The sequence below is a fragment of the Salmo trutta genome, chromosome 10, assembly GCF_901001165.1.
Source record: "Salmo trutta chromosome 10, fSalTru1.1, whole genome shotgun sequence".
NCBI lineage: Eukaryota > Metazoa > Chordata > Actinopteri > Salmoniformes > Salmonidae > Salmo > Salmo trutta.
The window spans coordinates 22,257,923-22,281,066 of record NC_042966.1 but is presented as its reverse complement, the minus strand read 5'-3'; the positions used below and the strand labels follow the sequence as shown (position 1 = coordinate 22,281,066).

Genomic DNA, 23,144 nt, shown 5'->3' with positions numbered 1-23,144 from the left:
CATTTTCTGGCTCCATGGTTATAAGTTCCCATTCAGACCTAGCTGGTCTTTTGTGCTGAGAGAAATGAAGTGTACAAAAAGGAATTCACCTTCAGCTTCTTATCTTTTTTGGAGGAAAAAGTTTTCACTATTGAACATTAACTTACCTTGAGGACGTCTGATTCGTTGCCGAGGGCATCAGCCTGCTTAACAACCTCCGTCAGGGCCTGAACGTCTCTGTGTGGATGTGGCTGAGCTGTGTGTCTGGTTGAGCCCAGCCTGATGAGCAGCAGCCCCAGCAGGAAGCCAAAGGCCGTGCCCAGAGCCAGGCCTGACATATAGGGGCCCAGGGGAAGGATGAAGTAGGCGTAGGACAACACAGCCACACAGAACAACACCATGTGTGGTGGAGGAGGTGGAGAGGTGGGTTGAACAATCACACGATGGGGTCCTGAGGAGATCAGTGAACCAGGCAATCTCCGCGGGCGCCTGTGATGATGACTCTCAATGGCCACGACCTGCATGACTTCATCGTAGGTGCAGATCTCCAGTTCCTCTGAATTGTCGTTGAGTTTGTTACCGTGGTGATCGTGGACAGAACATGTTCTAGTGGGCAGACCCTTCCTGGGATGTCTGGCACACGGCCAGTCAAACACCGGCGGAGAGTCACCGTCCGCTCTCTTGGCGCTCCGCAGCGGAGACTCTGTGACGCCCACCTCCGTGCTGTCCATCTTCCCCACATAGACACCTCTGGAGCTGGGGGAGCCTGTAGCTCTCTGGTGCTTGGGGCTGCCTGCTGCTGCATTATCCTTCTCATCCCCCATGATCTTACTGAAAATACTGATAGGTTTACTGAACATAGGCTCCTGCATGGCCTCAGAGAACTTCCGCTTTGTGTCCTCCAGCTCCATCTTGAAGAAGCCCGCCTTGGTGCCCTCGGACGGGGATAGAGCGATGGGCGAGGGTGGCGCGGTACGGGAGTCTCCGTCACTCCTTCCCTTAGGCTGAGTCAGGTTCTTCCACTGCAGGTGCAGGTTGAGGCGGGAGTCAGACTTGGACTGCGACACCTCTGGCTCTGAGCGGGAGATCTCAGTAGAGATGGACTTGACTAGGCTGAGGAAGGGCCTGGGTCTGAGGGATGAGCCATGAGGGAGCTCCAGCTCCGTGGACAGGGACTTGACCAGGCTAGCCAGTGGCCGGTGGGTGGGGGTGGCTGGGCTGGGGGAGAGGAAGCTGGGGGCTGAGTTGGAGCAGTCCCCCAGGGACCCAGGTGAGGAGGGGGAGAGGGGAACGTGGAAGGCTGGGGAGTGCAGGCAGTGTTGTTTCTCCTCTTCCGTGGAGTTCTGTCTCTCCTTGGAGAGGGAGATGTAGGGAGTCTGGTCGTCATAGTCGTTGTGTTCAAGGGGGAAGATGAGCTCGTTGTCATCCAGACTGTCCCACTCACCCTCTGTGCCTGTTAGCTGGATCACGATGCCCCTCCTGAGCCCACCATGGTGGGCCCTAACTGGGGGAGCAGAAGAGGGAAAGTGGGCCGGGCTCTGGGGGTCATGAGGTGGCCTTAAACCTCCCACTCCATCATCTCCTCCTTCTCTTCCTCTTGCCACATTTTCTCCTATCTCTGCCATTTATTGTCTTATCATTGTAGACCCGAGGCACCTAGGAGTCAGCAAAAGAAAGAGCAACCCAGTCAGCTACTGTTCACGATTAAGTCCCAGGAGAATGGGAGAAGAGAAAGAGAGAGAGCTTCTTTTCATATGTTACGCCTCATTTTCATCATTAGCATTCCTTTCAGTGAGAGACCGCCCGTCGTGTTCATGCAAGGAGGTGTGAATGTAGCTTGGCAAGCAAAGGGAAATGACATAATTTTAAATCTCTGTGTTGACATTTGCCTACATCTGAATTAGGCCCCCGTTAACAACCTCTCTGTCTCCCGCTGCTGTCACTTCACATTTCAAATCAAATCAAATGACATTTTATTGGTCACATACACATGGTTAGCAGATGTTAATGCGAGTGCAGTGAAATGCTTGTGCTTCTAGTTCCGACAGTGCAGTAATATCTAACAAGTAATATAACAATTCTACAACAACTACCTAATACACACAAATCTAAGTAAAGGAATGGGATAAGAATATATCATATAAATATATTGATGAGCAGTGACTGAGCGGCATAGGCAAGATGCAATAGATGGTATAGAATACAATATAAACATATGAGATGGGTAATGCAAGATATGTAAACATGATTGAAGTGGCATTATTAAACTGACTAGTGATTTGTGTGTGTGTGTGTGTGTGTGTGTGTGTGTGTGTGTGTGTGTGTGTGTGTGTGTGTGTGTGTGTGTGTGTGTGTGTGTGTGTGTGTGTGTGTGTGTGTGTGTACTGTATGTGTGTAGGTGTGTGCTTGGAAAGTAGGGCCTATACAGAAATAGATAAGAGAGTTTCCTCCCCAAATGTTGTTTAAAGTAGGACAGAGCACTGGGCTTGACTCCAATGCTGTACTTTGGGGGCCTGTTGCTCCAAATACCATGCAGATTTGGGGTGGAAGAAGTACTGATTAAAAGGTAAGATTACACTCATTCACAAGGCTAGACTAATATATGAATAATTTCATGTATATGAACAGGGAAAATAAATTTTTCATATAAGCCTGATGTAAACACTGTTTGTAGGGGTGTTGGCCTATCACATCATAGAGTAAGCCAATGTGCACTTCAGCTCTGACCAATCGTATGATTGGGGATCTATTATACACACGTCTCTGCATTGTTGCCATGCAACCAAGTGATTTTTAGATTAATCTCAATCAAGGCACTTCAGATTCCACTCTCAGAGAAAATAAGATGTACTGTATGTGTCTCTGGTACTCATTCGTCTAAGAGACATCAGTTGGTTTTACTCTGATCCCTGCCGTCAGAACCCAGAACAGTCCAGAGCAGCCCGCCAACATGATCTGATGACTGCTTCAGCAGCTTAAAGAGCAGCTTATGTAATACTAAGATGAACGGTAGTCAGAGATGCTTTCAATCACCTCCTCCGGGCAGCCATTTTGACAGCCTGCATTTTAACATCTATTCTACACCATGGTATTAAAGAGCTGAATGGCAGAATTGGCAGTAGGCCTGGCTATAACATTATAGGCATTAAAGGCAGCTAGTAGTCCAAGTTAGTCCAAGAAAAGAGCATGTGTAGATCAGTGGACAGAAGGAAGATGATGATAAGGACCCTATGAGATGCACTACAGTGCATTTGGAAAGTATTCAGACCCTTTGACATTTTCCATATTTGTTACGTTACTGCCTTATTCTGAAATGGATTAAATCATTTCCCCCCCTCATCAATCAACACACAATATACAATAATGATAAAGCAAAAACAGGATTTTAGAATATTTGCAAATATATAAATAAAAAAATGGAAATATCACATTTACATAAGTATTCAGATGCTTTACTCAGTACTTTGCTGAAGCACCTTTGGCAGTGATTACAGCCTAGAATCTTCTTGTGTATGACCCTACAAGCTTGGCACACCTGTATTTGGGGAGTTTCTCCCATTCTTCTCTGCAGATCCTCTCAAACTCTGTCAGGTTGGATGGGGAGCTTCGATGCACAGCTATCTTCAGGTCTCTCCAGAGATGTTTGATCGGGTTCAAGTCTGGGCTCTGGCTAGGCCATTCAAGGACATTCAACGACTTGTCCTGAAGCTACTCCTGCATTGTCTTGGCTGTGTGCTTAGGGTCGTTGTCCTGTTGGAAGGTGAACCTTTGCCCCAGTCTGAGGTCCTGAGCGCTCTGAAGCAGGTTTTCATCAAGGATCTCTCTGTACTTTGCTCTGTTCATCTTTCCCTCGAACCTGACTAGTCTCCCAGTCCCTCCAGCTGAAAAACATCCCCACAGCATGATGCTGCCACCACCATACTTCACGGTAAGGATAGTGCCAGGTTTCCCCAAGACGTGACGCTTGGCATTCAGGCCAAAGAGTTCAACCTTGGTTTCATCAGACCAGAGAATCTTGTTTCTCATGGTCAGAGTCCTTTAGGTGCCTTTTGGCAAACTCCAAGCAGGCTGTCATGTTTCTTTTACTAAGGAGTGGCTTCCGTCTGGCCACTCTACCATAAAGGTCTGATTGGTGGAGTGCTGCAGAGATGGTTGTCTTTCTGGAAGGTTCTCGCATCTCCACAGAGGAACTCTGGAGATCTGTCAGAGTAACCATCGGGTTCTTGGTCATCTCCCTGACCAAGGCCCTTCTCCCCCGATTGCTCAGTTTGACCAGGTGGCCAGCTGGTTCCAAACTTCTTCCATTTAAGAATGATGGAGGCCACTATGTTCTTGGGGACCTTCAATGATGCAGAAATATTGTCTCGGAGCTCTACGGACAATTCCTTCAACCTCATGGCTTGGTTTTTGCTCTGGCATGTACTGTCAACTGTGGGACCTTATATAGACAGGTGTGTGCCTTTCCAAATCATGTCCAATCAATATAATTACCACAGGTGGACTCCAATCAAGATGTAGAAACATTCTAAGGATGATCAATGAAAACAGGAAGCACCTGAGCTCAATTTCGAGTCTCATAGCAAAGGGTCTGAATACTGATGTAAATAAGGTATTTATGTTTGTTATTTGTAATACATTTGCAAAAAATTCCAAAAAATGTAGCTTTGTCATTATGGGGTATTGTGTTTGCTGTACCAGTCAAAAGTTTAGAAACACCTACTCATTTTTTGAACACTTGTTTGGTTACTACATTATTCCATTTGTGTTATTTCATAGTTAGGATGTCTTCACTATTATTCTACAATGTAGAAAATAGTAAAAAAATAAAAAAAATACCTGTAATGAGTAAGTGTGTCCAAACTTTTGACTGGTACTGTAGATAAAAATAAAATAAATGTTAAAATAAGTCTGGAACGTAACAAAATGTGGAAAAAGTCAAGGGGTCTGAATACTTTCCCGAATGCACTGTATATATACAAAAGTAGTGGCTATTTCAGCCAAACCATTGGACTCTGGAGCAGTGGAAACGCGTTCCCTGGATTGACGAATCAAGCGTCACCATCTGGCAGTCCGACGGACGATTCTGGGTTTGGCGGATGCCAGGAGAACGATACCTGCCCGAATGCATATGCCAACTGTAAAGTTTGGTGGAGGAGGAATAATGGGGCTGTTTTTCATGGTTTGGGCTAGGCCCCTCACTTCCAGTGAAGGGAAATCTTATCGCTACAGCATACAATTACATTCTAGAGGATTCTGTGCTTCCAACATTGTGGCAACAGTTTGGGGAAGGCCCTTTCCTGTTTAAGCATGACAATGCCCCCATGCACAAAGCGAGGTCCATACAGAAATGGTTTGTCGAGATCGCTGTGGAAGAACTTGACTGGCCTGCATAGAGCCCTGACCTCAACCCCATTGAACACCTGTAGGATGAATTGGAACAACGACTGTGAGCAAGGCCTAATCGCCCAACATCAGTGCCTAAACTCACTAATGCTCTTGTGGCTGAATGGAAACAAGTCCCCACAACAATGTTCCAACATTTTATGGAAAGCCTTTCCAGAAGAATGGCGGCTGTTATAGCAGAAAGGGAGGACCAACTCCATATTAATGCCCATGGTTTTGGAATGAGATGATTGACGAGCAGGTGTCCACATACTTTCAGTCATGTAATGTATAGACAGGGAATAAGATACCATTTCAGATGCAGACTAGGTCAATTACTCTGTGAGTTAAACTCCACCATCTGTGGTTGGTTATGTAACTGCATTATGGAGCTATGGCACAAATTCTACAGCATCTGGCAGCAGATTCTCTGTAATCCCTTCAGACAAAATGGGCTGGAGAGCCATCAGATATTAGAGTCACAGAGTCGCAGACAGCATTAGACCTGCCTCCCAGCCTGGGGACAGGGGGATAGAAGGCAAGTTCTGCAGGGTAAATGGGTGCACAGTGCATTTACATGAATAGTAGAAATGTACACAGGTGCATGAGTGCACACACACAAACACACACACAAACATGCTCTACAGATGGTCATACTATCAACAAACTATCTGTTGATAAGTAACTGCTTGCTAAGGTTACAGTTAGGGTTAGGTTTAGAATAAGGGTTAGGGTAAGGGTTAAGTTTAGGTTTAGGATAAGGGTTAAGTGTAGAGTTAGGGCTAGGTTTAGTAGATAGTTAGTTGAAATGTTACTGATAGTCTGTAGAGCATCTATCCAAACAAAGCGTTACCACATATTCTGAGAATAAAGACCTTTGCTCAGTCTGTAGTAATCCATGACCTAAACCAGTGGCAGCACTGTGCTGTCACAGACATGTTCTGCATCCCAAATAGCACCCTATTTCTTTTATAGTGCACTACTTTTAACCAACACATACAGTGCCTTCAGAAAGTATTCATACCCCTTTCATCCATTTTCCACATTTTGTTGTGTTACAACGTGAGATTAAAATGGATTTAATTGTCATTTTTTTGTCAACAATCTACACAAAATACTCTGTAATGTCAAAGTGGAAGAAAAAATTCAAACATTTGTAAAAAATATGAAAAATGAAACATATATCTTGATTAGATAAGTATTCAACCCCCCGAGTCAGTTAGAATCACCTTTGGCAGTGATTACAGCTGTGAGTCTTTTTGGATAAGTTTCTAAGAGCTTTGCACACACCTGAATTGTGTAATATATTTGCACATTATTCTTTAAAAAATTATTCAAGCTCTGTCAAGTTGGTTTTTGATCATTGCTAGACAGCCATTTTCAAGTCTTGCCATAGATTTACAGACAATTTAAAACCTGTTGAGGACAGACGTTCCGCTAGTGGAACCCCGTTCCGCCTGCGGAACCCCTAGCCAACAGCCAATGGCATCGCACGGCGTGAAATACAAAACCAACTAAAATACCACAATTCAATTTTCTCAAACAATCAACTATTTTACACCATTTTAAAGATAAGACTCTCGTTAATCTAACCACATTGTCCAATTTCAAAAAGGCTTTACAGCGAAAGCAAAACATTAGATTATGTTAGGAGAGTACATAGACACAAATAATCACACAGCCATTTTCCAAGCAAGCATATATGTCACATAAACCCAAACCACAGCTAAATGCAGCACTAACCTTTGATGATCTTCATCACATGACACTCCTAGTGTCACGTCCTGACCAGTATAAGGGTTATTTGTTATTGTAGTTTGGTCAGGACATGGCAGAGGGTATTTGTTTTATGTGGTTCGGGGTGGTGGTTTATTTAGTAGGGCGTGTGATTTATTATTTCCGGGTTTTTGGGTAATGTTCTATGTTTGTATTTCTATGTGGTCTCTAGTCTTGTATTTCTATGTCTAGTTTATTGGGGTTGGACTCTCAATTGGAGGCAGGTGTTTTCTCGTTGCCTCTGATTGAGAGTCCTATATATGGGTATGTGTTTGGTTTAGTGTTTGTGGGAGATTGTTTCTTGTTTTGTGTGTGTGAGCCTGACAAGACTGTTTTGTTGTTCGTGAGTTCTTCTTTTGTTATTTTGGTGTTTTCTTGGTTTAAAATAAATACAAGATGAGCATCCACATTCCTGCTGCGTTTTGGTCCTCCATTCCAGACGACAACCGTTACAGAATCTCCCACCACAAGTGGACCAAGCAGCGGAGTAAGGAGCAAGGGGAATTCAATATGTACCAACGGGAGAAATGGACGTGGGAGCAGATTCTGGCCGGAGAGGGCCCATGGAGGAAGTCTAGTGAGGACCGGGAACGCTACCGGGGAACACGACTGGCGTTGAAGCCCGAGAGGCAGCCCCAATAATTTTTTTTGGGGGGGCACACGGGTAGTTTGGCTGGGCGAGGAGTGAGCCCCAGGCCAAATCCCTGTACATTTTCTGGGCAACCAGTGAATGGACAGGTCCGGTGCTTCGGGGTAATGGGTACTGTGGCGAGGCCAAGTATTTTTAGGCCGGTACGCGCAATACCAGCGCCCCGCATTTGCCAGGGGGAAGTGGGCATCCAGCCAGTAAGAGCGATGCCAGTTCTTCGCTCGAGACCGCCAGTTCGCCTCTACGGTCCAGTGTGTCAACCCAGTCCGACTCGGCCTGTTCCCGCTCCACGCACTAGCCCTAAGGTGTGTGTTTCCAGTCTGGCATATCCAGTACCAGCACCACGCACCAGGCTTCCAGTGCGTCAGCCCAGTCCGACTCGTCCTGTTCCCGCTCCACGCACTAGCCCTAAGGTGTGTGTTTCCAGTCTGGCATATCCAGTACCAGCACCACGCACCAGGCTTCCAGTGCGTCAGCCCAGTCCGACTCGTCCTGTTCCCGCTCCACGCACTAGCCCTAAGGTGTGTGTTTCCAGTCTGGCATATCCAGTACCAGCACCACGCACCACGCACCAGGCTTCCAGTGCGTCAGCCCAGTCCGACTCATCCTGTTCCCGCTCCCCGCACTAGCCCTGAGGTGCGTGTTCCCAGGCTGATACCTCCAGTACCAGCACCACGCATCAGGCTTCCAGTGCGTCAACCCAGTCCTACTCGGCCTGTTCCCGCTCCCCGTACTAGCCCTGAGGTGCATGTTCCCAGGCTGATGCCTCCAGTACCAGCACCACGCATCAGGCTTCCAGTGCGTCAGCCCAGTCCGACTCGGCCTGTTCCCGCTCCCCGCACTAGCCCTGAGGTGCGTGTCCCCAGACTGGCACATCCAGTACCAGTACCACGCATCAGGCTTCCAGTGCGTCAGCCCAGCCTCGAGAGTTTGGCAATAGTGTGCATTCCAGAGTATCCGGCAACAGTGTGCAGTCCAGAGTACCCGGCAACAGTGTGCAGTCCAGAGTACCCGGCAACAGTGTGCAGTCCAGAGTATCCGGCAACAGTGTGCAGTTCAGAGTATCCGGCAACAGTGTGCAGTTCAGAGTATCCGGCAACAGTGTGCAGTCCAGAGTATCCGGCAACAGTGTCTAGTCCGGAACCGAGGGAGACTGCCTGCGATCCGGAACTGAGGGAGTCTGCCTGCGACCCGGAACCGAGGGAGTCTGCCTGCGACCCGGAACCGAGGGAGTCTGCCTGCGACCCGGAACCGAGGGAGTCTGCCTGCGACCCGGAACCGGGTGGGTCTGCGTATGACCCGGAACCAAAGGAGTCTATCAGCAACCCGGAACTAAGTCAGTTGACGATCCGGAACTAAAAATGATTAACTATGTATTTAATGAGTCTGCCTACAGTGTGGAAAGGAAGAGGTCTGCCTACGATCCGGAACAAGGGGAGTCTGCCTACGGCCCGAAACTAATCAAGTCTGTCTGCATTCTGGAGGACAGTAGGCCGGAGCCAGAACCACCTCCTGTATAGGTGGGGTGGGGAGGGGGGGGTGTAGCACAAGTGCCGTCGGTGACGGCAGCCACCCTCCCTTCCCTCCCTTTAGTTTAGGGGGATTTTTTTGGGGGGGGGGGGTTTGTTTATGAGGTGCATCTGGGGTCTGCACCTTTCAGGGGTGGGGGGGGGGGTACTGTCACCTCCTGACCAGTATAAGGGTTATTTGTTATTGTAGTTTGGTCAGGACGTGGCAGAGGGTATTTGTTTTATGTGGTTCAGGGTGGTGGTTTATTTAGTAGGGCGTTTGATTTATTATTTCCGGGTTTTTGGGTAATGTTCTATGTGGTCTCTAGTCTTTTGTATTTCTATGTCTAGTTTATTGGGGTTGGACTCTCAATTGGAGGCAGGTGTTTTCTCGTTGCCTCTGATTGAGAGTCCTATATATGGGTATGTGTTTGGTTTAGTGTTTGTGGGAGATTGTTTCTTGTTTTGCGTGTGTGAGCCTGACAAGACTGTTTTGTTGTTCGTGAGTTCTTCTTTTGTTATTTTGGTGTTTTCTTGGTTTAAAATAAATACAAGATGAGCATCCACATTCCTGCTGCATTTTGGTCCTCCATTCCAGACGACAACCGTTACACCTAGGACATTATGTTATACAATACATGCATGTTTTGTTCAACCAAGTTCATATTTATATCAAAATTTACTAAATTACTCATGATAAACGTTGACAAAATACATAACAATTATTTTAAGAATTATAGATACAGAACTCCTTTATGCAATCGGTATGTCCGATTTTAAAATAGCTTTTCGGCGAAAGCACATTTTGCAATATTCTGAGTACATAGCTCGGCCATCACGGCTAGCTATTTTGACATCCGCCAACTTCGGGGTCACCTAAACTCAGAATTACTATTAGAAAAGTTGGATTACCTTTGCTGTTCTTCATCAGAATGTACTCCTAGGACTTCTACTTCAACAACAAATGTTGTTTTGGTTCCAAATAATCCATAGGTATATCCAAATACCTCCGTTTTGTTCGTGCGTTCAGGTCACTATCCGAAGGGTAACGCGTGAGCGCATTTCGTGACAAAAAAATTCAAAATATTCCATTACCGTACTTAGAAGCATGTCAAACGCTGTTTAAGATCAATTTTTATGCTATTTTTCTCGTAAAATAGCGATAATATTCCAACCGGGCAACGTTGTATTCATTCAAAGAGAGAAAGAAAAACATGCCGAGTTCTCGTGACCGCGCATCTCCAGTCTCACTGTCCCCAGGCTGACCACTTACAAACTCTGCTCCTATACTTTGCCCAGAGACAGCAGACACCCCATTCGACTTTCTGGCGCCTTTAGAGAGCCAATGGAAGCCTTAGAAAGTGTCATGTTACAGCACAGATGCTGTAATTTCGATAGAGATGTAACAGAAGGACAACAAATTGTCAGACAGGGCACTTCCTGCATGGAATCTTCTCAGGTTTTGGCCTGCCATATGAGTTCTGTTATACTCACAGACACCATTCAAACAGTTATAGAAACTTTAGAGTATGTTCTATCCAAATCTACTATATATATATAAATATACTATTATATGCATATTCTAGTTTCTGGGCAGGAGTAGTAACCAGATTAAATCAGGTACGTTTTTTATCCGGCCCGTGAAAATACTGCCCCCTATCCCAAAGAACTTTTAAGACAAAACTGTAACTAGGCCACTCAGGAACATTCAATGTGGTCTTGGTAAGTAACTCCAGAGTATACAGTGCAATCAGAAAGTATTCAGACCCCTTGACTTTTTCCACTTTTTTTATGTTACAGCCTTATTCTAAAATTGATTAAATATTTTTTTCCCCTCATAAATCTACACACAATACCCCATGACAAAGAAAAAAACGTTTTTTAGAAAGTTTAGCAAATTTATTCAAAATAGAAAACTGAAATATCACATTTACATATGTATTCAGACCATTTACTTAGTGCTTTGTTAAAGCACATTTGGCAGCGATTACAGCCTTGGGTCGTCTTGGGAATGACGCTACAAGCTTGGCACACCTGTATTTGGGGAGTTTCTCACATTCTTCTCTGCAAATCCTCTCAAGCTCTGTCAGGATGGATGGGGAGCATTGCTGCACATCTATTTTCAGGTCTCTCCAGAGATGTTCTATTGGGTTCAAGTCCGGGCTCTGACTGGGCCGCTCAAGGACATTCAGAGACTTGTCCCGAAGCCACTTCTGCATTGTCTTGGCTGTGTGCTTAGGGTCGTTGTCCTGTTGGAAGGTGAATCTTTGCCCCAGTGTGAGGTCCTGAGCGCTCTGGAGCATGTTTTCCATCAAGTCTCTCTCTGTACTTTGCTCCGTTCATCTTTCCCTCAATCCTGACTAGTCTCCCAGTCTCTGCCACTGAAAAACATCCCCACAGCATGATGCTGCCACCGCCATGCTTCACCGTAGGGATGGTGCTGGGTTTCCTCCAGATGTGACGCTTGGCATTCATGCCAAAGAGTCCAATCATGCCAAAGAGTTTCATCAGACCAGAGTATCTTGTTTCTCATGGTCTTTACTGAGGAGTGGCTTCCGTCTGGCAACTCTAACATAAAGCCCTGATTGGTGGAGTGCTGCAGAGATGGATGTCTTTCTAGAAGGTTCTCCCATCTCCACAGAGGAACTCTAGAGCTCTGTCAGCGTGACCGCCGGGTTCTTGGTCACTTCCCTGACCAAGGCCCTTCTCACTCGATTGCTCAGTTTGGTCGGGCGGCCAGCTCTCTTCAATGCTGCAGAAATGTTTTGATACCCTTCCCCAGATCTGTGCCTTGACACAATCATGTCTCAAAGCTCTATGCATGATTCCTTCAAACTCGTGGCTTGGTTTTTACTCTGACATGCACTGTCAACTGTGGGACCTTATATAAACGGGTGTGTGCCTTTCCAAATCATGTCCAATCATTTGAATTTACCACAGGTGGACTCCAAGTTGTAGAAACATCTCAAGGATGATCAATGGAAACAGGATGCATCTGAGCTCAATTTCAAGTCTCATAGGAAAGGGTTTGAGTACTTAATAATGTATTTCTGTTTAAAAAAATATATACATTTGCAAACATTTCTAAAAACCTGTTTTCACTTTGTCATTATGTGTGTAGATTGATGAGATTTGTATTTATTTAATCCATTTTAGAATAAGTCTGTAACGTAACAAAATTTGGAAAAGGTCGAGGGGTCTGAAAACTTTCCAAATGCACTGTATATGGCCTTGTGTTTTAGGTTATTGTCCTGCTGAAAGGTGAATTTGTCTGCCAGTGTCTGGTGGAAAGCAAACTGAATGAGGTTTTCCTCTAGGATTTTTCTTGTGCCTAGCTCTATTCCGTGTAATTTTATACAAAAAAACTCCTTAGTCCTTGCCGATGACAAGCATACCCATAACATGATGCAGGCACCACCATGCTTCAACATATTAAAAAGTGGTACTCAGTGATGTGTTGTGTTGGATTTGCCCCAAACATAACGTTTTATATTCAGGACAAAAAGTTCATTTCTTTGCCACATGTTTTGCAGTTTTACTGCCATATTGCAAACAAGATGCATGTTTTGTTATATTTTTATTCTGTAGAGGCTTCCTTTTTTCACTTTGTCAATTAGGTTAGTATTGTGGAGTAACTATCTGTGACTGTTTTAAAGTCACCATTGGCCTCATGGTGAAATCCCCGAGTGGTTTCCTCTCCGGAAACTGAGTTAGGAAGGACGCCTGTATCTTTGTAGTGACAGGGTTTATATTGATACACCCTCCAAAGTGTAATTAATAATGTCACCATGCTCAAAGGGATATTATATGCATTTTATTGTTTATCTACCAATAGGTGCTCTTTTTGGTGAGGCGTTGGAAAACCTCCCTGTTCTCTGTGGTTGAATTTGTGTATGAAATTCACTGCTCGACTGATAACTAATATGACGTGTGGCGTACAGAGATGAGGCAGTCATTACAAAATCATGTAAAATAGTATTATTGCACACAGAGTGAGTCCATGCAACTTATTACGTGACTTGTTAATTAACTTCTTGGTGACAGGGGGCAGTATTCAGAAATTCAGATGAATACGTGCCCAAATTAAACTGCCTGCTTCTCGGGCCCAGAAGGTAGGATATGCATATTATTAGTAAGATTTGGATAGAAAACACTCTGAAGTTTCTAAATCTGTTTGAATGATGTCTGTGAGTATAACAGAACTCATATGGCAGGCAAAAACCTGAGAAAAAATCCAACCAGGAAGTGACTTGTAGTTCTATCTAATCCCTATTCAAACTACAGTGTCTGTGGGGTCATTTTACACTTCCTAAGGCTTACATTGGCTGTCAACAGCCTTTAGAAACTTGTTTCATCCATCTACTGTTACTGGGCAGAGAATAGGAGCTCAGTCAATCAGTGGACTGCCTGGGACCAGTGAGTTATTTACTGCGCAGGCACATTGGCGCGCCTCTCCTTCTTTTTCCTCTGTAATGAATACGCTATTGGTTAGATTAAGGAGGATCTTATCTTTAAAATAGTGTATAATACTTGTATGTTTGAGAAATTTGAATTATGAGATTTTTGTTGTTTTGAATTTGCCACCCTGCTATTTCACTGGCTGTACCGCGGGTGGGACGCTAGCGTCCCACATAGCCCATACTAGTTTTAAGCACAATTTTACTCCTGAACTCATTTAGGCTTGCCATAACAAAGGGGTTATGAAGCGCTTCGAAAGGCTGGTCATGACACACATCAACATCATCATCCCAGACACCCTAGACCCACTCCAATTCGCAGACCGCCCCAACAGATCTACAGATGACGCAATCTCAATTGCACTTCACACTGCCCTCTACCACCTAGACAAGAGGGGAAATAACTATGTGAGAATGCTGTTTATAGACTACAGTTCAGTATTCAACACCATAGTCCCCTTCAAGGTCATCACCAAGCTAGGGACCCTAGGACTGAACCCCTCCTTCTGCAACTGGATCCTGGACTTCGTGACGGGCCGCCCCTAGATGATGAGGGTAGGCAACAACACCTCCGCCACGCTGACCCTCAACATGTGGGCCCCTCAGGGGTGTGTGCTTAGTCCTCTCCTGTACTCCCTGTTAACCCACAACTGCGTGGCCGCGCACGACTCCAACACCATCATCAACTTTGCTGACAACATGATGGATGTATGCCTGATCACAGACGTCGATGTATCAGCCTAAAGGGAGGAGGTCAGAGACTTAGCAGTGTGGTGCCAGAACAACAACCTCTCCCTCAACGGCAGTAAGACTGAGGAGCTGATTGTGGACCATAGGAGAAAGAGGGGAGAGCAGGCCCCCATCAACATCGACGGGGCTGTTGTGGAGCTTAACATGGTCCACATTAACCCGCAAAGTCAGAAAGAGGGCATAGCAGCACCTCTTCCCCCTCAGGAGACTGAAATGATTTGGCATGGGCCCTCAGATCCTCAAAAAGTTCTACAGCTGCACCATCGAGAGCATCTTGACTGGCTGCATCACAGCTTGGTATGGCAATTGCACCAACCTTGACCGCAAAGCGCTACAAAGGGTGGTGTGGACAGCCCAGTACTGGGGCCGAGCTCCCTGCCATCCAGGACCTCTATATCAGCTGGTGTCGGAGGAAAGGCACAAAAAATTGCAAAAACTCCAGCCACCCAAGTCATGGACTGTTCACTCTGCTACCGCCCTGCAAACGGTACCGGAGCATTGGATCTCGGACCACCAGGCGCCGAGGCAGCTTCTATCCCCAAGCCATAAGACTGCTAAATAGTTAATTAATGGTACCCTAACTGTCTGCACTGACTCTATCTTGCACTGACCCTATGCACATTCACTAGACTATATACACACACCATATACACACTCACTCACACATTCACAAATACTACACACACACAACACACACGCATACCGAGACAACAAAAACACACATACATACACACTTTTACACTCATCATTTGCTGTTGCTAGTCTGTTATTTATTTAACTCTTATTATTATCTATCCGGATGCCTAGTCACTGTACCCTGCCTTCATGTACATATCTACCTCAAATACCTCATACCTCTGCACATTGATCTGGTACTGGTACTCCCTGTATATAGCTCCACATTGATCTGGTACTCCCTGTATATAGCTCCACATTGATCTGATACTCCCTGTATATAGCTCCACATTGATCTGATACTCCCTGTATATAGCTCCACATTGATCTGATACTCCCTGTATATAGCTTCACATTGATCTGGTACTCCCTGTATATAGCTCCACATTGATCTGGTACTGGTACTCCCTGTATATAGCTCCACATTGATCTGGTACTCCCTGTATATAGCTCCACATTGATCTGGTACTCCCTGTATATAGCTTCACATTGATCTGGTACTCCCTGTATATAGCTCCACATTGATCTGGTACTGGTACTCCCTGTATATAGCTCCACATTGATCTGATACTCCCTGTATATAGCTTCACATTGATCTGGTACTCCCTGTATATAGCTCCACATTGATCTGGTACTCCCTGTATATAGCTCCACATTGATCTGGTACTCCCTGTATATAGCTCCACATTGATCTGGTACTCCCTGTATATACTGTAGCTCCATTCTTGTGTATTTATTTTATTTCTCGTGTTAGTTACTATTTCATTTTTTATTATTATTTGATAAACTCTGTATCGTTGGAAAAGGTTTGTAAGCAAGCATTTCACTGTAAAGTCTACATCAGTTGTATCTGATCAATACATTTGTAAGTGATAAATAAAATTGATTTGATTTTGAATACTTATTGACTCAAGACATTTCAGCTTTTGATTTATTATTAATTTGTAAAAAATGTCTAAACATAATTCCACTTTGACATTATGGGGTATTGTGTATAGGCCAGTGACACAAACATCTCAATGTAATCCATTTTTCAGGCTGTAACACAACAAAATGTGGAAAAGGTCAAAGGGTGTGTCACGGCTGTCTGAAGGAGCGGACCAAAATGCAGCGTGTTTGTAGTTCCACATCTTTATTTATTCGTGGAACGTAATGCAATACATTAAATACTTGAACTAACAAAAAACAACAAACCGTGACGCAGAGAGAAAACACACTACTCAAAATGTCCCACACACAAACACAGGTGGGACAAACATCAACATTAATATGACCTCCAATTAGAGGTAACGAGGATCAGCTGCCTCCATTTGGAGATCAACCCAAACAACACTAACATAGAAGTACAAAACTAGAAACTGAACATAGAAATACAAAAACAGACAAACACCCCCTGTCACGCCCTGACCTACTCTACCATAGAAAATAACAACTTACTATGGTCAGGACGTGACAGGGTGTGAATACTTTATGAAGGCCCTGTAGGACTCTGCCCTCTATATAGAAAATAGGGTGCCATTCGGGAAGCGTCCATGGTTATGAAACGCTTCAGCATTATCTATCAATCAGCATTATCCTAGACAGGCTCAACCATGGCTTGGCTAATATAATGCCTCTGATCCTGTCAACTTCATGACACACGATGATGAAGATTTGACGTGATGTAAAGAGCAAGAAGGAGTTCATCCAGTCAGTGGCACATGCAAAGAGAGGCGTTTTGCTGGTCCACACTGGCAGTATAGAACAAACCAGATGATTATGAACTAGTTTACCAGTTGCAGTGGTACGTGGTACCGTGGACTTTCTGTTGTGGGGTTGACCCCTCAATAAAAGTAAAATTCGACATAAAATTGATTCCAAATCTCATGTGTACTGCACTATTCAATACAGGCTATAGAGAAAAACTTCATAGGAAGCAGCAAGTATTTGCCCTGATAATCTGAGATTTAATTCTGTCTATATAGGAGTTATGGAGGATGACTGTTATTCTACTCCTCCTAGGGCAAGTCAATATTCTCCATCGCAATGAGAGAATTATTGCGCAGACCAAGCCAGACAGACAAACAGACAGACAAGCAGGCAGGTCTGTTCCTACTGCTGCTCTCCTCTCAGGCCATGCAGTGTCAATACATCTCTCTGAGTCTGAGTCTGATCAGTCTGAGTCTGATCAGACAGGGGGACAGTGCCAAAGAACTGGATTAACCATAATGCAGGCTTTCACTGTAAAGTCAGACAAATCATGCTAGGAGGATTATGGACAAAAATAATAACGGATATGTTTGGAATCTGGAAACGTGTTTATGCATGATGACTCTGTTTGCTTTATGCAAACATCACTGAGAGAGATGAGTGACAGGAGGCCTATGGATATCTTCTATTTAAACTGGAAGTGGTACAGGATAATAATGACTAGTGAGCTCATTGATACATGTATGGTATAAATAAATGGTGATCAGTTATGGTTACAAATTATGCCCTGTCTAGAGACAAAAAACAAAAAGTTGCTGACATGCTGTTATGACATAAAATTAAATAGAACATTTCAAGCAATAAGTTTATATAATTCCTTAAAGAGGTAATTTTTTAAATCAAAAATCAGATGTATTTTACAAGGGAAGTCAATTCAGAACAAATTCTGATTTAAAATGATAGCCTACCCCTGCCAAACCTTAACGACGCTGGGCCAATTGTGCGACGCCCTACGGGACTCCCAATCACGGCCGGTTGTGATAGAGCCTGGAAATGAACCAGGATCTGTAGTGATGCCTCTAACACTGTGCCACTCAGGAGCTCAGTTATAGAGAAACAGGTCAATTCTGGTCTTCATTTTGACAGTTTGTTGCAAACATGACATACACTAAGTGTACAAAACATTAGGAACACTTTCCTAATATTGAGTTGCACCCCCTTTTGCCCTCAGAACAGCCTCCACTGGGATGCTGGCCCATGTTGACTCCAATGCTTCCCACAGTTCTGTCAAGTTGGCTGGATGTTCTTTGGGTGGTGGACCATTCGTGATATACAGAGGAAAAAGTCGAGCATGAAAAATCTGGCACCTACTTCCATACCCCGTTCAAAGGCACTTAAAACTTTTGTCTTGCCCATTCACCCTCTGAATGGGACACACACACAATCCAAGTCTCAATTGTCCCAAAGTTCCTCGTCATCTACACTGATTAAAGTGGATTTAACAAGTGACATCAATAAGGGATCATAGCTTTCACTTGGATTCACCTGGTCAATCTGTCACGGAAATAATATCTCAAGGGAGGGGTTCAGTATGAAATACACTCCCTTCTAGATGTGCTGGGTGGTACCAACCCAAGGCTTACTATAAAAGCAGGTGACAGTGCTTTATTTGGCAATGGTTTTGGTAAATGGAGTGTGCTAATATAATTTGCATGTTGCTTCCTTGACTAGGGCACATTCATATGTTGGTAGATGGCACATTTCCAGATATGACCAAAATCAATGTTTTTGCTTACCATTTCCTACACACCTATGTGTTTTACGAAAACAAAACAACAGCATGCAGGCTATGAGGATTATACTTTATATTTGTAGCTAAATCCATTTTAACAAGAAATAGAGGACAATGGTGATCATGTCAACTCCTTGTATGTTTCCCAACACACAACTATGACTGATTGGGGGCACAGTTGCCTAGTTGGCTCAAAATTCAATGATTATGAGTTCTAATCCCACATGGGGCAGATACATACAGTTGAAGTTGGAAGTTTACATACACTTAGGTTGGAGTCATTAAAGCTTGTTTTTCAACCACTCCACAAATTTCTTGTTAACAAACTATAATTTTGGCAAGTCAGTTAGGACATCTACTTTGTGCATGACACAAGTAATTTTTCCAACAATTGTTTACTGACAGATTATTTCACTGTATCACAATTCCAGTGGGTCAGAAGTTTACATACATTAAGTTGACTGTGCCTTTAAACAGCTTGGAAGATTCCAGAAAATGATGTCATGGCTTTAGAAGCTTCTGATAGGCTAATTGACATCATTTGAGTCAATTGGAGGTGTACCTGTGGATGTATTTCAAGGCCTACCTTCAAACTCAGTGCCTCTTTGTTTGACATCATGGAAAAATCAAAAGAAATCAGCCAAGACCTCAGAAAAAAATTGTAGACCTCCACAAGTCTGGTTCATCCTTGGGAGCAATTTCCAAATGCCTGAAGGTACCACGTTCATCTGTCCAAATAATAGTATGCAAGCATATACACCATGGGACCATGTAGCCATCATACCGCTCAGGAAGGAGACGCGTTCTGTCTCCTAGAGATGAACGTACTTTCGTGCGAAAAGTGCAAATCAATCCCAGAACAATAGCAAAGGACCTTGTGAAGATGCTGGAGGAAACAGGTACAAAACGATCTATATCCACAGTAAAACGAGTCCTATATCGACATAACCTGAAAGGCTGCTCAGCAAAGAAGAAGCCACTGCTCTAAAACCACCATAAAAAAAGCCAGACTACGGTTTGCAACTGCACATGGGGACAAAGATCATACTTTTTGGAGAAAAGTCCTCTGGTCTGATGAAACAAAAATAGATCTGTTTGGCCATAATGACCATCGTTATGTTTGGAGGAAAAAGGGGGAGGCTTGCAAGCCGAAGAACACCATCCCAACCGTGAAGCACGGGGGTGGCAGCATCATGTTGTGGGGGTGCTTTGCTGCAGGAGGGACTGGTGCACTTCAGAAAATAGATGGCATCATGAGGGAGGTAAAGTATGTAGATATTTGAAGCAACATCTCAAGACATCAGTCAGGAAGTTAAAGCTTGGTCGCAAATGGGTCTTCCAAATGGACAATGACCCCAAGCATACTTACAAAGTTGTGGAAAAATGGCTTAAGGACAACAAAGTCAGGGTATTGGAGTGGCCATCACAAAGCCCTGACCTCAATCCTATTGAATATTTGTGGGCAGAACTGAAAAAGTGTGTGCGAGCAAGTGTCCTACAAACCTGACTCAGTTACACCAGCTCTGTCAGGAGGAATGGGCCAAAATTCACCCAACTTATTGTGGGAAGCTACCTGAAACGTTGGACCCAAGTTAAACAATTTAAAGGCAATACTACCAAATACTAATATAGTGTATGTTCTGGCCCACTGGGAATGTGATGAAAGAAATAAAAGTTGAAAGAAATCATTCTCTCTTATTATTCTGACATTTCACATTGTTAAAATAAAGTGGTGATCCTAACTGAACTAAGACAGGGAATTTCTACAAGGATTAAATGTCAGTCAAATAAAATTAAACTCAGTTGTTCACAAGTCCAAAGGTGTATGTAAACTTCTGACTTCAACTGTACATACCTGTGTATTTGTGTATCCTTTATTTACAATATTCATCCCTTGCCCACATACTTCTAATTCTGATAAGTGAAAGCATACCTGTGTGAGAGGTCGCCCTGGTAGTAGTTGTAGGTTTTTATTCAGTATCCAAAACCAATATGTGAGTTCATTTGACCACTGGAAAAAGAGCTACTGCGATGCAGGTTGAATTGAGCCACTAATCTTAATGATGATGATTACACTTTTCTTCCCAACACAATACATGTGAGTCCACATTTCAAAGATTTATTTTATACCCCATTAGGGATTCGAATTTACACTTCAAGTGGCAACAGATGTCAGGAACTCGGCGCCTTACCACTGTGAGCTAACTGTCCAGAGGTTTTTTTTCTCGCGATGCACACAGTGTTATTATCAGAGCGTGTCAGTGGACTTCTGCTAAGTATGTTTACTGAGAAAGTTTTGGGACAGATACATCTACGTTCACCCACCAACAAAATTCATATTTATTAGCAATTCCTCCCACCCACAACTTCACCCACAGCTTCTCACCTGAATGCATGAGATGTTGTGTTTGCTGCCGGGACAAATGTACATTTTGAAGGGGTTGGGCAAAGGCTGAAATTGGGGTTGACCGTTACCCTTTAAAGTATTTGAACTTGAAATTAAATATTTCGAGGCTCCAAAACATATTCAATTAAAAAGCAATAATATCAAGTACCAAAACTGAATTCAATTTACCTTGTTATCGCTGCAGCATGGACACAAACCACACCACTTCTCGTCTATTGTTCAATTATCACTGACACATCGAGAAGCGAACTCCAGTCTCCACGATTAACTTCACAATAGGAGTTAAAATTCGATAGTTTTTATTCTCCAAAATAACGGTTTGTCAAGGTTGTCAGATGCGACCTAGAGAGATGTCCTGCGAAATGCTCACAGTGCGCGCTTGTCACATCACAAGCCTGGTTTGCTGCGCCCACTTGTATCAACAATGTTAATTCTTCACGACGGATCACAGTAAGAATAATTGTCGGTTGTTCGTGTTCAGTGATGTGTAGTGACTGTCTATTAAAAAGAGAAAGGTGCGCTGCCCACTGATCTTTTAATAGAAAAGATAGTGACTCCAGTTCCACCACGCGCTGCGCTCGTGCACACCTCCCACTTGCGGACTCTGTTCTAGATATGACACGCGCTCCCAGCATCATCAGCAGAAGCTCTAGAGCTCCTCTCACCAATCTGATTATAAAAACCATGGCCGCAGTGGACTTTAATCCAGATTAAATACTCCAGCCTCAACACACTCTCACACACACACGCGCACACACCTAGAGTGAAACAGAGATGCTCAGTTGGTGTTGCTTCTATAGCCTACCTCTCTTTTTTATAGAAGATTTAGCTTTATTCTGAAGTCATTATATGAATTCAAACAATTGTGAAACCACATATGAAATGGCCAATATATTATTTCACACAAGCAAGCCAATAAAAAAATATACAATCACATTTTGAGTCAGTCTATTTTTTCACAGGCCATGGATGCTATGACAACGCTCTCAACCCCATTCTATAGAAACCTTTATTAACTTGTCCTATAGATACAACGAGCAGGAGTCAGCTCTCTGGCCTGGAGCAGGAGAACACTTAAGAAAGCAGGGGAAAGGGAGAAAATAATGAATAGGGCACTCCATCTATCTTGGCCTAGATACAGAAAGCTCTGGAAATGACAAGGAACAGGGCATACATAGTGTTCAGACTCACTGCTGCAGCTGGGGAATACCCCCCCCCATCTCTTTCTACCATCTCTCTCGCCCTCTCTCCCTCTCGCTCTTTCTCTCCTGCTTTCTCTCTTCTTCTCTTCCGCTCTCTCTCTCTTCTCTCTCAATCCCCTCTCTCGCTCTAGGATAACCCCCTATTAGAGGATACCTTTCTCTGCCCAAAGGAACAGTTGTTGTTGTAGCTATTCTCAAGGATACTGTGACATCATACCGTTCATCCCTCTCCTCTAACACAACACTGATGTTTTTTTCTTACAATGGGAGCAGAGCCAACATACTGAATACATCATCTACATCAAGCAGAGTCATCTCTTTCAAGTCCTATATATACATGGTCTGCATCTTAAATGGCAGCCTTCTCCCTATATAGTGCATTACTTTCAGCCAGGGCTCAAAAGCAGTGCACTATGTAGAGAATAGGGTGCCATTTGGGACCGATGGCTTCCTCAGAGGTCCCTGATATAAATGAATAAAGACACATTTATTCTGTGGGGTACATTAAGATATCATTATAATGACTGATTTACATAAGAATACATTTGCACTGACTATATTTAGAAACCTGATATCAGATAGTACATCTAGCAACATATGAATTTATTAACATATGATACTATGATAATTAGGTATTATCATACAGCAATTAGACAACTCTATATTGCAGTATATTGGCCTAATGACTGATTTACCTACAAATTGCATTCAGACAATGTTGTTCAGACTTTGTTTAGACTTAATAATATAATACTGTAGATCCATGGTCTTATCTGGCCTAAAGGTGTTATGATAATTAGACTACTGTATAATATTACATCCTGAAATTAAATGAGCACTTGGGCCCAGGGGGTTCTCTAACTAACCACTCCCCATCC

At 43.8% G+C, this 23,144-nt stretch overlaps 1 protein-coding gene across 2 annotated transcripts in view; it reads right to left on the bottom strand.

Annotated features, from left to right (window-relative positions):
• tex2l (testis expressed 2, like) overlaps positions 1-21,709 on the bottom strand; it is a 39,199-nt gene extending 17,490 nt beyond the window's left edge. For both annotated transcript variants that reach the window (XM_029764937.1, XM_029764938.1), the window contains exons 1-2: positions 21,233-21,709; positions 147-1,635 (exon numbers count right to left, since the gene is read on the bottom strand). In XM_029764937.1, coding sequence (XP_029620797.1) covers positions 147-1,604 — 1,458 coding nt within the window. In that variant the 5' untranslated portion in view covers positions 1,605-1,635; positions 21,233-21,709. The remainder of the gene's footprint in view (positions 1-146; positions 1,636-21,232) is intronic.
• Between the last annotated feature and the right edge of the window lie 1,435 nt (positions 21,710-23,144).